This window comes from Lactuca sativa, chromosome 9 (assembly GCF_002870075.4).
Source record: "Lactuca sativa cultivar Salinas chromosome 9, Lsat_Salinas_v11, whole genome shotgun sequence".
Classification (NCBI taxonomy): Eukaryota; Viridiplantae; Streptophyta; class Magnoliopsida; order Asterales; family Asteraceae; genus Lactuca; species Lactuca sativa.
The window spans coordinates 63,538,270-63,556,191 of NC_056631.2; the positions used below are offsets into that span (position 1 = coordinate 63,538,270).

The 17,922-nt window shown below is 34.8% G+C and overlaps 2 protein-coding genes across 3 annotated transcripts; both read left to right on the plus strand.

Moving 5' to 3' along the window:
• Positions 1–5,043: 5,043 nt before the first annotated feature.
• Positions 5,044–7,337, plus strand: LOC128128979 (uncharacterized). Its single transcript, XM_052767707.1, has 4 exons — positions 5,044–6,141; positions 6,218–6,467; positions 6,542–7,089; positions 7,176–7,337. The coding sequence occupies exons 1-4, from the start codon at positions 5,044–5,046 to the stop codon at positions 7,335–7,337; spliced, it is 2,058 nt and encodes a 685-aa protein (XP_052623667.1).
• Positions 7,338–10,701: 3,364 nt separating this feature from the next.
• On the plus strand, positions 10,702–14,282 carry LOC111921651 (uncharacterized). Of its 2 annotated transcripts, XM_023917320.3 has the most exons (5): positions 10,702–11,113; positions 11,204–12,942; positions 13,049–13,216; positions 13,296–13,730; positions 13,944–14,282. In XM_023917320.3, exons 2-5 carry the CDS (start codon positions 11,224–11,226, stop codon positions 14,133–14,135), a joined length of 2,514 nt encoding a protein of 837 aa, XP_023773088.1. In that variant the 5' UTR covers positions 10,702–11,113; positions 11,204–11,223; the 3' UTR covers positions 14,136–14,282. The 2 variants fall into 2 exon arrangements, with proteins under 2 accessions (XP_023773088.1, XP_023773035.1); XM_023917267.3 differs by having other exon boundaries at positions 10,713–12,942.
• Positions 14,283–17,922: the final 3,640 nt, after the last annotated feature.

Consider the following 17,922-nt stretch of genomic DNA (forward strand, 5'->3'; position numbering starts at 1 on the left):
TTACTTTTGAAGTAGATCAAAAGCCCACCTTTAACATAAAAGGCTTAAAAATGCCCAAGAAACACCATATAGAAGATCAATCATAAAGGGACATAAAGGTGTGAGCTTTTTACCTCAAAAAGCTTGCAAATGGGAAGGTGATCCTAGATCTACAAGCTCAAAAACTCACTAACACACTTAGGGTTTCGTTTTTTGGGTAAAGGGGGATGAAGGTTGGTCCAAAATGTCTATGAGGTGGGTTTAAGACGTTTAAATAGGGCACAAACCCTAAAAATTAGGGTTTATCCCAGATTTACGTACGCCATGCGTACTCCACGTACGTACGCCCCGTGTACATGGGTGGAATCCGCGACCATCAGAAGGCTAGTACGCTAAGGGTACTCATAAAGTATGTCCCGTGTACTAGCAAATGACCAAATTGATAACAAATTAGCATTAAGGACTAAAAGAAGACCTTACCCAAAACTTGAATGTTACAGATAAACAATGTAGGTCAAAAAGACGAATTACATGTTACAACCGTCAATTTCCGGTCAAGTCAAAGTCAACTAAAGTCAACAAGTCAAACCGTTCGACTCAATTTGCCCGTGGGTATTAAAGTTTACGTTGTGTAATTTCTAACCAACTCGCTATTCTAATGAGAGATCATAAATCGAAAAGTATGTACATCTAGATCTCCTTAACCTAAAACTGTGGTAAGTGACGAACCAAACCGATAAAACAATGTTGCATACTCATCGGGAGTGTGTAAGATCCTTTAACAAGGCTTAACGGGGTTTACGGACCTTGCTTTGCGAAGCCAAACACTCACAAATGTCACACGCGAAACCTCTCTCAATCATTTTCACTCTATCTCTCTTTCTCGAGAATCTCTCCCAAATCTCTCTTTGTATGAGAAATCACTCCAAGTATGTGAAATCTCTCCCAAATCTCTCAAAGTATGTGAAATCTCTCCTAAATCTCTCTTTGTATGAGAAACCTCTCCAAGAATGTGAAATCTCTCCCAAATCTCTCTTTGTATGAGAAATCTCTCCAAGAATGTGAAATCTCTCCTAAATCTCTCTTTGTATGAGAAATCTCTCCAAGAATGTGAAATTTCTCCCAAATCTCTCTCAAAAGTTCCCGTAACTTTTTGAAGTCATTCGGGTCATTCCGACCCTTAACCGGGTCAAAAACCGCTTAAAATGGGGTAAAAACGGATAAAATAGACATAAGGACCCGAAACCCCTCTTAAGGAGCCAAAGCCTCTTAAGGACCCAAAACCCCTCTTAGGAATCGAACTTCTCAGAAGCGAACTTGTCAGAAGCGAAGGCATCAGAAGCGAAATGAACCGAACCCCTTGGACCGAACCCGAAGGGTCCTCTCGGGCCCGAACCTCGCACCAGGGGACCGAAGCCACCTTCGCCTTTGCCTCTTACTCCCTGTTCGCTCCATTTCGCCTTCGGCTCAACAACAGAAGGGACCGAACCTCGGCCTAGGACTGAGAGGTCTCGCAGGAGGCTGATTTTCACCCGGTTTTCAACTAGTTTTGCGTTTTAGGCTCGTTTTTAATTGTTTTAACGCGAGATTTTCACCCAAAACTTTATTTTAACATACAAGGCCCCATATTTATTAATTATCCACGTTTTTTGGGATAAACCTTATCCAAGAAGAGTGGGTGAAGTACAAGAGGTGGAGTGTTGACTTTTCTTTATTCTATGACACAAGCAACCACTCCCATACCCACTACATGTCACTATTCACCATCAGCCCATACCTAGTCATTTCATGGTACTTTTCCCACCTTTTTCCAACCACACAATTGGTCAAAGGCTAGAAAACTCTCCTCTCTCCTCACACTTCTCTCATTTTCTCATTCTTCCACCAAAGATCAAACATATTTTCTCTCTCACTTCCTCTCTCTAAAAATTCGAGATTCAATGGCCGATCTTAGATTTTCTCTCCATATTTGGTAAGTATCTTCCTCCTACACTTAGATATTCTACTATCCTTCATCCAAATCATAGATTGCTTACACAAATATCGTCATATTTGTTGTTAGCTCCTCAAATCTTCAAGCATCTCCCAAGTGTTCTTGAGTTGAACACTTCTTTTCTCCATCATCCATCTACTGAAATCACTCAAGGTGAGTTCATACCCCTACATTTTCATGTTTTCTTAAGTTTTTAAGGGGGGGGATACAAGTTAAAACACCAAGAACATAACTAAACTTTTCTAACAACTTTCATCAGAAAAAGTTGGACTCCATTCACGGACTGTTTTGGACAATTTAAACATTTTAGTTTTCAAAACTGTATTAGGTACAAATAGTTCAAGTTCTTAGATTTAAAATGACTACTTGCACATCTCCATACAATTTTTCTACAATTTATGGTGATTTTTACAAAACTACCTATCATTTAAAACACCAATCCGGACCAGTCTGTGATTATGGACTTTTTCACTCAAGTTGGAGGTCATTAAAAATCATGATAAAAATTTTGAGTAAACTAGACACATTTTGGGAACTCTCAGAATTTACGGATTTAGTTTTCGACTTCGTATGATTTTTCTACGACTTTTCTAAAACAGCGCAGAAAGGTTAATAATTAGTTAACAACTTATAACTTTCATAACACTTTGTATTATGTTGAGCAAAGTGTATAACAATAAGTTCTAAATATTGAATGTGTTTCCTTGTTAGTTTATCATCATAAACTAAAACCTAGTCATTCATGATAAGAATATTCATTCATTTAGAACACGTATATTAAGCTATAATAAGCATAGTTTATGAATTCATAACACAAATGCGTTTTCATAAAAGAGTTCTTATACATTACAAACGTTTTGGATAAACTATAATAGGTATGGTTTTTGTTTCCATTAACACAACAAACACATTTCGAAAGGCTTTATCCCCACAGAAAAAAGGTTTTACACTCACGAACACCACATGTAAACTTGTTAACCTAAATTGTGAGACAATCTCTTTCCGTACGTCCAAGTGCGGGATCTAAATTCCTGGTAGTTATAATCAGAGTATCCTGGAGGGAGAACGTGATAGTTGTGTATAGATCTATATTGGTTTTGACACCCCACACCTGAGCTGCATGCAACAGTTAGACCGGCAGGTCTGTGGTGACAAGTGTCATTTCAGTTTCGCGACGCCTGAGAAACGTCGTGGCAGGTTCATTCAGTCATTAGTATGGTTATAGCGGATCACATAGGGATTTAACAACATAAAGTTTACGGGGATTTTCATAAATCAAAATGAGTTTTATGTCGATTTAAAATCACGTTTTATATCAATAATTACAAATATTATGGTATATTTTCAGTTTTGGTATTTAAGACTACACATCATTCATTACGGGATTTTTCTCAAATCAGAAAGGGTTTTACGCCAATTTAAAACCACATTTATATCTTTAAGTATGACAAATACTTGTTCATTTTTGGTCCTGGTATTTAGGACCACATAAATTTTATAAGGAAAATATTGGATTTTTCTTGGTAACATACATCTCTTTACAAAGATCGATTTTCAAACTCTTACTGTCAAAAGCTTATGAACTCACCAACCTTTGTGTTGACACTTTTCAAAACTACTTGTATTCTCAGGAATTCAGTGTAACAGGAAATCAACAGCGTTTTGAGATGAGACGATAAATCGTCAAACAGTTCATTTTGTCATCATAATGTAATTGATTTGAAATATATAAACATATACATTGGTGTAACTTTTTCAATTATATTTAGACAAAATTTCACGATTGGTCCCTGTGGTTTACACAATATCGCACTTTGAGGACTTTCTAGCAAAAAGTCACGCGAATGGTCCTTAAGGTTTCATTTAATTGCGCGATTGGTCCTTGACCCTAACCCCGTCATTTTTGAGCCATTAGTGAAGGGGTAAATTTGTCTTTTCATCTTGCAGTCACTCTAATAATCGATCATTATGCACATATACGCATGAACTCTGTAATTAAGTACAAAGATCATCTTCCTCAGCTACCCATTACCCTTTCGCATTCATCTTCTTCTCCAACAGAACACAAGGCAGAGGATCATCTGTCGATTGAAAACGATAATGGTGTTAACGTTATGGTCACTTCGTTCAAACACACTAAAGCATCAAATTATGATTTGGAAAGGATATACCGTAAGTGACTTACTAAAGTGATCTTTGATTTTCTCGATTTGATATTATGCCCAAATTGTTGAATTTTTTTTTGTTATTCTTTATTTCAGAGGGAATAAGCAACTATTTCACTCTGAAAATCCATCATGGTGGGATATTCACGAAAAGCCCTGGGAGAAGGTACGTAGATGGAACAATAGACTATGTTGACTTCGTAGATATTGACGTTTTCTCTGTGCATGAGTTGGATACAATGGTTCGAGAAATAGGGTACGTAGAAGGGCAAACTTTGTATTATCATTTTCTTATTCCAGAAGTAGAGTTGGACTTTGGTCTGTTACCTCTAGGAAATGATGGGGATGTGCATGTATTGTCAAATTATGTGGAAAAAAATAACCTTTTAAGTATCTACATAGAGCATGGGCATACAAGGGTTAACAGTTATTTTTTGTCCCCCACCAAGGTTATTATTGAGGAGTTGGTTACTGATGTATCCCCTGAACTAGATAGGAACCAAAAGAAGGGAAAAGTTGTTGGGTCTTCTAGTATAAAATTAGACTACTCCCAGTCCATTGTGCCATATGGAACATTTGATGGACCTTCACAAGTGATACAGGATAGTGAGCCAGTTATGGATGATGAGCCAGTTATGACTGATGAGCCGATTTTGAATGATGAACCAGTTATGAATGATGAACCAGATTTGAATGATGAACCAGTTATGAATGATGTACCTGTTATGAATGATGTGCCAATCATAGATGACCAATATGATGAGCCAGTTATGAATAATGATCCAGTTGTAGATGATGAATATGATTGTGAGGATAGTGCAGATGAAAGTGATTTTGATAGTCAGCATGATGCAAAAAAAAACAGTGTTTGATGAGGAACCTTTGATAGATGATGTGGAGGTGAACATGATCAACTTCTGTAGTGTACTTGATGAAGACATGGACTTGGGCCAGCTTGATCCGACAAACAATAATACTAAGGAACATGAAGACATTGAAGATGAACCTTTAGAAGTCTTAGACAATGATGTAGTTGAGTCATTTGCTAGTGAAAAAGAGCCTAGGAAGAAATTGTTAAGGTCCATTCTAAAACCAGTTGCTTGTTCATCTGGTGAGGTTCACACTAAAGCTTTTAAGATTGGTCAGACGTTCAAGGAAAAGGAAAAAATAAGAGAAGTTATTGCCAACTACTCTGTAAAAGAAAGGAGGGATCTACATTATGTAAAGAATGACAAGACAAGAGTTAGGGTAAAGTGTAGGGGTATTGTTCCTGAATTGACTGATGACAGTAATAAAGATAGGGGCAATTTAGTACTTTCCAAGAAAACAACTTGTCCATGGGTTCTTTTTATATCTAGGGCAGATGAGAAACAACTTTGGACTGTCAAAACATACGAAGATTCTCATTCTTGTTTGCAAACAAGGACAGTGAGGGCTTGTTCATCTAAGTTTCTAGCTAACAACATATTGCATCAAGTTGAAAGTAACCCCAAGATCCCTACACGTGCTTTACAAGAGGAGTTAGTACAGAGGTATTCACTTTCAATATCAAAGATGAAAGTATTTCGGGCCAAAGCTATGGCAAAACAATATGTTTATGATTATTATGAAAAGCAGTACGGTGTTTTGAGAGAATATGCCATGGAATTGAAGTCAAAGAATCCAGGAACAACTGTGAAGATAGATGTCGAAACCGAACCCAATGTGTCTTCTGAGACAAGGATCTTCAAACGGATATATATATGCTTAGGTCCATTGAAGGAGGGATTTAAAAAAGGTTTGAGGGATTTTCTTGGATTTGATGGTACGTTTTTGAAGGGTCCCTTTCCAGGACAAATTCTTACTGCAGTTGGGCTTGATTCGAACAATGGCATTTACCCAGTTGCATATGCCATTGTAGAGACTGAAAATATTAACTCTTGGACATGGTTTTTGGAACACTTGGGTGATGACTTAGATTTGAATTCTTCATCTAACTTCACTTTCATTTCAGATCGGCAAAAGGTACCCTCTAACTTTTTATTCACTTTTACTTTTTTTTATTATTTCATTTACTAACTTATTTTAATTGTACTCACAGGGAATCTTGGCTGCAATAGAGAAGTTATTTCCATCAGCTGAGCAAAGGTTCTGTTTAAGACATGTGTATGACAACATGAAATTGAAACACAAAGGAGATGAATTGAGGGAAGCAGTATGGTGTTGTGGAAAAGTATACAACATACCAAAATTTAATAGGGCTATGGAGAAACTGAAAAAGCTTAACCCAGAAGCACATGAGTGGTTAAGTAAAATTCCTGCAAAACACTGGGCAAGATCCCATTTCTCTGGTAAGTATCATACTCTTTTCACTAACATATTTCATAACTGATTTTAGTAATTAATTGTTTGGTTTTATATATAGGAAGGGCATTGACTGATAGTTTAACAAATAACTTGTGTGAGGTATTTAACTCCAAGCTAGATGAGGCAAGGGACAAGCCTATAATCACTTGTTTGGAATATATTAGAGAATACCTCACAAAGAGAATAGTAAATGTTCATAAGGTGCTAGACAAATGCAAAGGTTCTCTAAGTACAACTGCAACAACAATCTTAGAAAACAATAAGACAGAGGCAAGTAAGATGAGGGTTCTATTTAATGGAGCTAATAAATATCAAGTGACTGGTCTATGGATGGAGCAGTATGTTGTGAATTTGAAAGAGAGGAGTTGCACTTGCAGGAAATGGGACATTACAGGTATTCCATGCCAGCATGCTATTGCTGCAATGTATGATAAGATGCAGAATGGGTCAGAATGTGGAGATCTTGAGGCTTGGGTGAGCAAATGTTACTGGCTCAGTACATGGAATGCTATGTACCAACACACAATTGACCCAATAAATGGAAGGAGCATGTGGCCTAGATCTGATTGTCCAACAACCCTTCTCCCACCCAAACATCACAAACAGGTTTGTTGTCATACATGTTTTGTTTAATTTAACTTGAAACTATTTAATAAACTTGTTAATATGTAACCACATGAATTTGTTTATAGGTTGGTAGGCCAAAGAAAAAAAGGAAGAGGGCAGTTGATGAGCCAATTCAAAGTACCAAGTTAAGTAGGAAACACTTGACAGTCACTTGTAGCAAATGCCACAACAAAGGTCACAATGCTAGGACTTGCAAGGGGCAGGGAGGTCCTAGTGAAGCTGGATAGGGGGGTGGACAAAAGAAGGGAAAACATGTTGTAGCTTAGTTTGTATTTCTAAGTAATCTTTTGCTATTATGTCTAATTAAAGTTAGAACATGTTTACTAAGTTTGGTTATGGTATGTCAATCAAAACAACTACTTTTGATAGGTCTTTTGGGTATTCTATGTTTGTAACATGATATTACACTTACATGCATTATGGTTAATGGTAATGCTACTTTGGTAATTAGTTTTTTGGCTATGTTACTGCACTTTAATAATCAACATTACACTTACATGCAATCAAATTGACAATTTCCTTCCTTGCTAATATAATATCCATCACATTAAAACAAAACATCAACCTTACATTACATATTATATCTGTTACATTTTCTTGTCCCAACATTACATACAATCATAGGGAAAATCCTTCAAAAGCTATGAAAAAAATGGGACCAAAACACAGATTCCAAGTTATAGATTCCCCCCCCCCCCCCCCCCCCAAATGCTTCTTGATTTTTTACTTGAAAAGGTAACACACCATGAAAAACAACCAACTCAGACAAAGTAGCCATTTCACCATCATCAATCTTGCTTCGAGATTGTTTCTTCCACGCAACAACCCCGGAATCACAACAGTTGACCTAGGGCACATGGGAGGGTCGAACCATCCAAAAAAGCTGCATGTTCCTCCTAACCTTGAGCATGACCAAAATCGACGACCTGGGTTCAAGTCAGTCCACGATGTCACCAAAATCGCCGGCCTTCCACAGTGGCATATCACCATCTTCTTCAATTTTGGAATAGAATGTGAGTAGGGAGGGAAGAACAGAGGCAAGGAACGAGAAGTAGAAGGATACAAAGGCGGACCTTAAATTATATACTCTGATGCACAACAAGATGAAAAGACAAATTTATCCCTTCACTAACGGCTCAAAAATGACGGGGTTAGGGTCAAGGACCAATCGCGCAATTAAATGAAACCTTAAGGACCATTCACGTGACTATTATACACATTGTTGTGATACTATACATGAAATCCTCCACCCCCGAACGTTTCCGCCATCCTTGGTTTGGGGGTGTGACATTACATGAGCATTTTTTTTAACAACCTAAATATTCTTTCCCTTTACTCCAAGCTTCTCTAAAATCACACCAACATATATGTTCTTGAGGCCCTAAAAAAAAGATGCAAATAAAAAGTCTATGCAAGAGCTTTTTATACTTGGAAGAACAGGACAAGAATCGACTGTGGCGGTTGATCTTCAATCGACATAATTCAAGAAATCAACCCCTCTCTTTTTGAAATATGATAATTATATTTGTATTTATGTTGTTAGAGATTATATCTATGTTTCCTTTGATTTCTATAGAAATATACACAATAAAATTGGAGGATGTTGAATCTCTAACTTCGAATCAAATCAAATGAAAAATACATTTTTTTGTTATTGTCGAACCTAAGTCAAATAAACCACACAGTTTTACTTTTATTTATTTGTTTGTTATCTTTTTTATCTCACGAAGCAAAACATAAAACCAAATGTAAAGTCATAGCACAATTTTTTGCCGGCCATATCATTGTGACAAGAAACACTCATCTCTCACTACCTTTCATTTTTTTTATTAAATGTATAAAATTATAATTTAATAGTTTTATATATATTTAAAATAATAAAAGATAAATATTTCATTACCTTAATAATAAACCCCAAGCCCCACCCCCCCCCCCCCCCCCCCCCAAAAAAAAAAAAAAAAAACCACAAATAAATTAAAAAAGTAACATAAAATAAGTATACTTGAAATGTTTTTTCAAAATTTTATCTCTTGCCCTCAAAACCATCACGGATTCGTCTCCCGAAGATGGTCGATGTTTTGCGTTAAAAATTTCATATCACGGCTTTTTTGTTTTTCTTCTCGCGCCTTTTCTTTTCTCGGTCAATGTCCCATTTTTGAATTGCAAACAACTTTCGAAATTCAAACTAAATATTTCGAAGCTACTTGCCACCTTGAATATGTCATCACCTTTGTCAGATCTCGATGCATTAGATGAAGACCCTCTTTTTTTTTTGCTTTATCGCTATCAATCGGACGAGATATCTCTTTGAGCTCAAAGGCGTTATCTTGGTTCAAGTCTAACTCAAAAACGAACATTCGATGAAGTTGTATAACTAGTTTCAGAATTGTTTGTTCTTTTGAACCACCTTCTTTTTTTTTTCGTTTTCAATAAAGTGTTTCCATTTTTAGTAACCTGATTAAAACTTTTAAACCTCGACAAATTTGAATGGCTTCTGATTATTGTCTATTTTAAATATTTCAAACATTGTCTTGAAAACGTCCGTAATGCTTTGCCCGCTTTTCTTAGGCTCATCAATTCTTTTTCCGAAAGAGTCTTTGGCTCATCAAGTTGTTGTACGCCTCGTTGAACTTTGCAACCATATTGTTTATTTCACAAAACTTGGTTATACATTGGTGCTTTGAACGGTAGTCACCAAGACATATTTTGTTTATAAATCATTAGGTAATGTGTCGTAGAAAATGTTTATGCGCTTGCATATTTTCGTACACGAGATTCTCGGAAATGTCGAACAATGATTCCGCTAATACTTTCTCTTCTTTAAATGTCCATTATAGAGGGGATGTCAGTCCTTCCTTTTTTAGCTGAGACTTCCCCCCTTTTTTCATTTGGGATTGGATGGCATGTGTTCGTGTTCGGTTTCAGGTTTGGATTCCAATTCGGGTTGCGTTCCCAAAAAAATTTGATTCCCGACTTGGTCGGGCGTTGGCTTCCCAAAATGTACTCGGGGAGAACAGATAAAGGTGTGAAAATAGGTTGGCCTATCGGATATCATAGAGTAATATTGTGGTATTTGTTGATAGTGAAATTGTTGGAGTTGAGGTGGAGGTGAAAAAGTAGGGGCATCATGTTATGGTTGGTAAACCGATTGATTGACAACAAAAATATTTTGAATCAGCGTTGTTGAACCACTTGCACACACACAACTTGTTTCAGACGCGGTTCTTGGGGTTACTATTAGGGGTAGGTTTCTTTGGATTTATTTTGGTAGTCGATAGTGTAGTGTTTTGTCTGAAATAAATAGTAAAAATTATAGTAGTTATGTGAAATAAAGTATTAGGTAGTATGGTATTTATGATAGTTGATAAAAAAAGAATTAAATTTTTGCTGTTAGAATAGAAGAATAAAATTTCACACACTGGTTAGTGTGGTGTTCATCGGAATACCGTGGTACCAACACACCTAATAGTACCCACAGTGCTCACCCCGATAAATTTTAACTTTTCTAAAAATCAAATTGTTTTGAAAAACAATCTTAAACAATGGTTCCATAAAAAAAAGGTGTTGTTTTTGTTTTTATTTTTGAACGAAATGGAAATACAAAATTTGTAATTTGCTCCACATATACAAGATCGGTAGAAATAAATTTTATCTCATTTTCTTAAATATTAATTCGCTTAAATTCAAAATCCTTTGATGTTCAATCATATCTTTAAAAGTTTTATCTTTTAATAAAAAAAATTAAACTTAAATATATTATAAAATTCAAACAGGATAACACTAAAATAGGATTATGATTAAGAATTTAAGATTAGGATTTAAGAGGGGAGGGGAAGACTTATCCGGTTCTTTTTCAAAAACCAAAAAAGAAAATAAACGGAACGGAGACTCTCCCGCCCCAAACGCATATCTTCTCGTTCTTCTACCAACTCGTCTTCCCATTCAATCACTTCATCTTCTTGCTGCTAACTGCTAAGGATAGCTTCTGCTTTTAACACTTCAGGTATGGATTTAGTTAATCTGTACATGATCTTAGATTGTGCATTTACAACGCCTTCTTTACATAATTACTACATCCTTTTTTTTCTTTCAGAAAATTGTGATTGTTTTATAATGACGGCCGGTATTTGTGAGGTTGGAATTGAGAATGGTAAAGTTTTTTCCGGTGATTCCTCATTTGAGATTGTTGGTGGGAGTGATGAGGTGATCGGTGGTGGTGGGAGAATGGTTGAATGCTCTGCCTTGGGGACTAATTGCATTGTTTTTGGGTCTGCAATTGCAAATGATGGTGAGGTGGAACGCATTAACGAAGAAGTGAACAGCAATAAAAGTTCGACTGTAAATCAACTTGTAAGGCTGAAGAGTGGTGTCCTGTCTAACGACTCTGTGAACATTCATCTAGACGTGAGCCATGGCGAGATTGGGCAAGTCTCTGCAACAACCTGTGAAGTGGAGAAGTTAAATGGTTTTGAAGACTTGGGTGATGCAGTCTTGACAGTTAAATACTCGGGTTCTGTAGTCAAGACAGTTGAAGACTCGAGCGATAAGGTCCAGCCAGTTGAAGACTCGGGTTATATAGTCAAGATAGTTGAAGACTCGGGTGATGTGGTCCAGACAGTAGATGTTTTCAAGCCATTAGACTCATGTGATGTTTTCAAGCCATTAGACTCATGTGATGTGGTCCAGACAGGAGAAGACCCATGTGATGTGGTCCAGGGAGTTGTAGACCCGGGTGATGTGGTCCAAACAGTAGATGTTTTTAAGCCAGTAGACTCATATGATGTGGTCCAGACAGTAGAATACTCGGGTGATGTGGTCCAGGCAGTTGTGGACTCGACAGTAGAAGACTCATGTGATGTGGTCCAGGCAGTTATGGACTCGAGTGATGTTGTCCAGGTAGTTGAGGACTCGGGTGATGTGGTCCAGCCAGTTGAAGACTCATGTGATGTGGTCCAGACAGTTGAAGACTCATGTGTTGTGGTCCACACAGTTGTGGACTCGGGTGATGTGGTCCACACAGTTGAAGACTCGGGTGATGTAATCGAGCTAGTTCAAGACTTGGGTTTTGCTAATGATCCAATTGAGAATGAGGATATTGAAGTGACAGTTGTTGAAGATGAAGCTCAACTGCCAAAAATTGTTGGTGAGGATGCCAAGTCAGGGGAGCAAGGGAAAGGTAATCCAGAATTCATAATAGAAGATATTAAATTTGTTGAATTAGATGTTAAATCTGAGAATTCGAACAAGGAGAATGTTGAAATCATTGATGACAATATTGAATCTCAAATTGTGGTTATTGATGGTGTTCAAAATCCTTGCAACCAAGATGCTGATAGTGAGGTGCAACAGCTATCGGAAATTGATGATAATAAGGAATCTAATGTTGAAGATACTCCAAACTCAGATGATATAACACAATTAGTTATGGCTGAACATGAACAGGAGATAGAAGCCAACAATTATCCAATCACATATCATACTACAATTTCACAGGTAGATATTAATTTTCCTGATGTCAATGATGAAAAACAAACAGAAGAATTTGAAGTTAAGGAAGCTCCGATCCCTATATTAATCTTTCCTGATTCATTAGTGAGCCCAGATATAACGATTCAGTTTGGCTCATTCAGTCTTCATAATAAGGATCAAAATCAGGAGACTGAACACACATGCAATGCCAACAGTAATATTCTTGAAATAGTTCTTGATGATTTACAAGGAAACATAAGTGTTGACAAGGTAGTCAGAGATATGGATGACATAGTTCCAATATTTTTTGGGGAGGCTTCAAGTGAGTTTATTAATCTTCAAATTGAAGACGCTGATAGCAAGGTATGATTTCACTCTTTTTACTTTCTAATACAAAATTTTGACCAATTTTCTATCATGTATTATACTATATGTTGTATTTTATTGTTGGTTTTTCTTCTTGAAGCAGATACACATAATGGAGGATATGATACACCATGAACCATTTGGCTTAAAAGATGAGAATCAATTCATTTGCGAAATCAAACAATCAAAGAGTTATGTTTCAAATATGGGAATCCATGATGAAACTCAACATGCCTTAAACCAGAAAAGGGAGATAGAGGAGCACCTGAAGGTACATATATCACCATTTTGTATGATTCTTAGACTACATTTTAAAGGGATAAATAGCTTGAATTTTGAATCTTATGCAGGGTTCAGCAAAAGAAATCAACTCATTAGAAGATAATGTATCAAAACTTGAACCCGAAGTGGCGGATTTAGAAGTAAAGAAAACACATGAAGAAAATGAAAAAGAAAAAGAAGTACAAATTCCATTCCAATCTGAGGATAAACCAAAATCCATTTCAGTGTTTTCAACGGTTGAACGTAAAAAAAAGAAGACGAAACACACTCACACTGATTATCAAATTGTAGGGAAAGTAGCTGGGAAATTTAATCATAAAATTAAAACCAAGGAACCTGTAAAAATAATAATAAGAGATTCAATATATGCTTGTTTGAATGAGATACAAGAGCATGAGGATGAAGAAAAGGAAAAAACCTTGGTGGGGTTTGACAATAAGTCGGATAAGTTAAGGAAAGAAGAAACTGAACGCAAGTTAAAAGAGCAAATTCAATTGGAGAAGGTAAGTTTATTTCTTTTAGCATATTATATACATAAATTTGACTTTTATACAGGATGTTTTTTTTTCTGATTCTTTTTGTCAAAAAAAGAAAACTCTTTCGTTCATACATATACACATTAGGTGAACACTCTCACAGCCAACATGAGAAAAGTGTGTGTTTAGAATTGTAACATGTTTTCTAAGGCATCATGTAACCAATCTAAGTTTTTGCAGGTGAGAGAAAAAAGGTTAAGAAAAAAAGAAGGGAAGAAGATAAGTGGCAACAACTGCAGCAGTATGAACAAGGAAATTGAGACACAGGAGACAAAACCAACACCACATTTGTCAAAGCAGTTGAAACCAAAAACCTTCTTCGCTTTGGCTGTTACTTTAATTTTAATCTTTTTTAGCTACTTTATAAACTAAAATATTTTCTTAGTCTTTTATAATTTTTTTTAGATAGATTTTGAGTTTTGAGATTGTACGGTGGTTTCTAGTCTGCACATATGGTTATGGTTATTGACTTATTGGTTAAAGAAATATTCTCTAAATTTTTAGTCTCTTTCATGGGAAGGGTACGTGGCCACATTTCAGATTCTTTTGTACTTATTTATTGGAGTTTAAGAACAAGTAATTGACATCCAAATGGATAAAGGGTATTGAATATTGATGATTATAAAATGGCGAGTATGGACTATACAGTAATATTCTTGGTAGAAAGGTGGCATTAGTTCATTAGTTGTCCTATTTAAAAGTTGCTTTTAATGTTGGTTAAACTGTTTAATATAAATAATTAACAAGAGTTTAGATAACTGAGATAAATAACATGAATGATGAATTGGAACAAAGAAGCCACCAAAAACTTCAATTAGCTCTACTTATATTTGGATTTTGGAAAAATTATGAAAATAGATAAAATACATAACTGAAATTTAGGAAAAAATTGACACTTTTTTCATGAAATTAAAGGTATTTTAGAAAATAATTTACCTGATTATAACTAAAACAATAACTTGTCCGATTCGTGGTTTTAAGAGCTAATAGGTAGAACTCAGAAGGTATTATTTTTTTGATTTGCCTCAAATGACTTCAAAGATATTCGATCTTCCTTAAGATTTGTTGAAACTTTTGGGGCCCCTTGTAACTTTGGTCACCCAGATCGCCCCCATGCCCCCCATGAAAATGAAACATTGTACTCAAAAGATGAATAACAATTCATTCTTGAATTTAAGCAGATGTCGTGATCAACTAGCTTCGGTATGCAAAACGAATTAGCCCACTGAGAGGAAGAAATGAAATGCTAAAATAGCCCAAAAGTTGAGGTGCGACTGCGACCCAAAAGGAAAACCAACCGAAAGAGTAGGTAAGTTCATTTCTTTTAGCATGTTACACATTTCATTTTGACTTTTTGAAGATGCTTTTTTTGTTCTTTTCTCTGTTCATTTTGTCAAAAAAAATAGTTTTTTGTTTCATACATATACAACTCACTCCACAATCATGTAAAAAGGGAAAACAGGTGGGTCCCACAACTAAAAATAAGAAGGTAAATCACAGAATCACAAACTAGGAAATTAAATATCCTCCTACATTTTATTCTTACTATCCTCCTACCCACAACCCACAATAAATGATGACAAGTAAACTAAAATATTATCAATTTTATTAAATGTATCATTAAATGTGGCACATGTCAACATTTGATTTGGTAAAAAGATAAGTAGTAATAAAATGTAGGAGGATATTTAATTTCTCTATCACAAACTATACAGACAACTCGTTTTTAAACCGTTAAGTTATTTTGTTGTCATCAATCATCATGTAACCGAACGTTGGTGCAGGAATATCAAAACATTTACAGTAGAATCTTTGGTTCCTTAAAAAAATTTATTGATAGATTCACAGTTTAAGTTATATTAAATTGTAGGGTACTTTCTAGTTAGTATATATGGTTTCATGAGTATTATACAGTTTTTTTTTTAGTTCTTTCAAATTTACACAATTTCATGCAAAGTATCATGGGAAACATTTTACAGTTGCCAAATGCCAACCTGAAGACAGTTGGAGTTGTACATTTGGCTATTTGGTTGGTACATGATCACATTCTAAGATTCTTTTTTTGTACCTATTTATTTGGAGTTTAAAAAACAAGTAATTGACATCCAAATGGTTAAAGGGTATTGGGGACCATACAATGGTGCTAGTACAGTACTATTCTTCATAGGAAGCTGGCATTGGTTGTCCTATTTAAAAAGTCCAAAAGATTTTTTTCACTTCCCATTAAAGATTTATGATTTTATATTACTTTTTAATGTTACTTAAACTATTTAATATACAAAAAAGTTGATTAATAAAAGTTTAGATAACTAAAATAATGAAACATGGATGATGAATCGGAGTAAAAAACAATGAAGGGTAATTCGATCTTTATTGGAGGTAACAGAAGAGCACAATGCCTTTTGACAACAATTATTTTGTGGAAAAGTTATTATAAACTATAGGATTAATATCATTAAAAACCTTATATATATTGTATTTTTTTCTGTTTAAACATAATTTGTTTATTGAAAAAAAAAACCCTTAAGTTTTTTTCATTTTTCTCGATTTGGCCAATTTAACAATTTTTTCAAAAAGTTAAAGGTTTTTTCGTAAATAATTAAAAGGTTGAGTGTTTTATTGAAAAAAAAATAAAAAAAAATGAAGGTCTTTCTGAAAAATTGAAAAGATTAGGTCTTTTTCAAGAAAAAATAAAAATGATGTTTAATCTAAAAAACAAATATAAAGAATCTTTTATATTGTTAACCACTTGGGTTGTGGTGACTTGGTAAGGCATGTGTAAGATATGGTGGATAACCTATTGACCAATGTTCAAATCCTGACACTATTAAGCCCTTATGGTCATGGAGGTTCGCCTACAATGACTCCAGGGCATGAGGTAAAGTCTCATGTTTGCAGCGGGGGATTAGTCGGTGCGCGAAAGCTGGCCCGGAAACCCTCGTTAGAGAAGTTCCCTTTCCAAAAAAAAATGTTTAGAAAACTAATATGCACCAAAGTTTTTAACAAAAATTTGATCATAATGATATGGAAAACCAGAATCATGTAAAATAGATGTATTAATGTATTACTATGAATATGTTTATTATGATCATCTAACGTCTCATTCTCAAAAAAAAAATTAAGAAATAAGGAAAGGAAATGAAAGAAAATGTGTGTTTTTGAATTTTTTGTTTAGGAGGGGAATTGAGGGAAGGAATCAAGGAAATAGATGTTTAGGAGTTTTATTTAAGAAATAAAAGAAAAGAAAATGAAGGGATTGAGAGGAGAAAAAAAAACATTTTTTTTCTAAGATTTATTTTCTTCCATTTTTGTAAAGAGTTCTATTTCCTTCACTTTTCTTCCTCTCCATTTCCTTCCTAAAAAACTTGACAGCAGGACCTAAATGTCTTTTTACAATAAAATATATCCAATATTATTTGAGGGCATAATCTTTGATCCGGCATAATGTCACGTATTTAAATAAAATTATTTGTAATAGAGTGAAATAAGTAAGATGTAGACAACAAATCGGTGATGGATCTTTCTAATATTTCGTAATCATTGTTAATAAACAAACAAATAAATGTTTTTCGTGTCTGCAATAATTTTTCAGAATATGTAAAAGAAATGATAATTTTTATATTAATTATAGAGTAAAAGTGTATGTAAAAAACGTATTTTCAAGCAATATTTATTTTATCAACACTGTAATAAATTCAATATTCAAGGATTTATAATACAAGCCATTAATTAAATAAGGAATTCCGTTATCAAATAAAAAATCGATTATCAATAAACTAATTTCCGTTACAATTAGTCGGTTATCATACACACTAACTTAATAGTTATTTTAACAATTAAATAGTATCTTTGACTTGTATTAGAAATATAAAAACAATTTATTAAAAAAGAAAGAGAGACAAAGAAATAATTAGTGTTGTGGAAACATAAAGGTGACACTGCACATGTTCACAAATGCATTGTACATGTTCAGCAATGTGCCTTTGCTTTTGGTTTGGTAATGAAAGATCTATTTGCCCACAAACTCACTCTTTCATGTAATTTTTAAAATAAGAGCAAATTTAACATAGATTTTTTTTACAGCTTCGTTGTAAATAAATGTTGGAGACGTTAAGATTTATACTAATGCAAAGGGGGTTTGATACATTTTGCTAAGTTT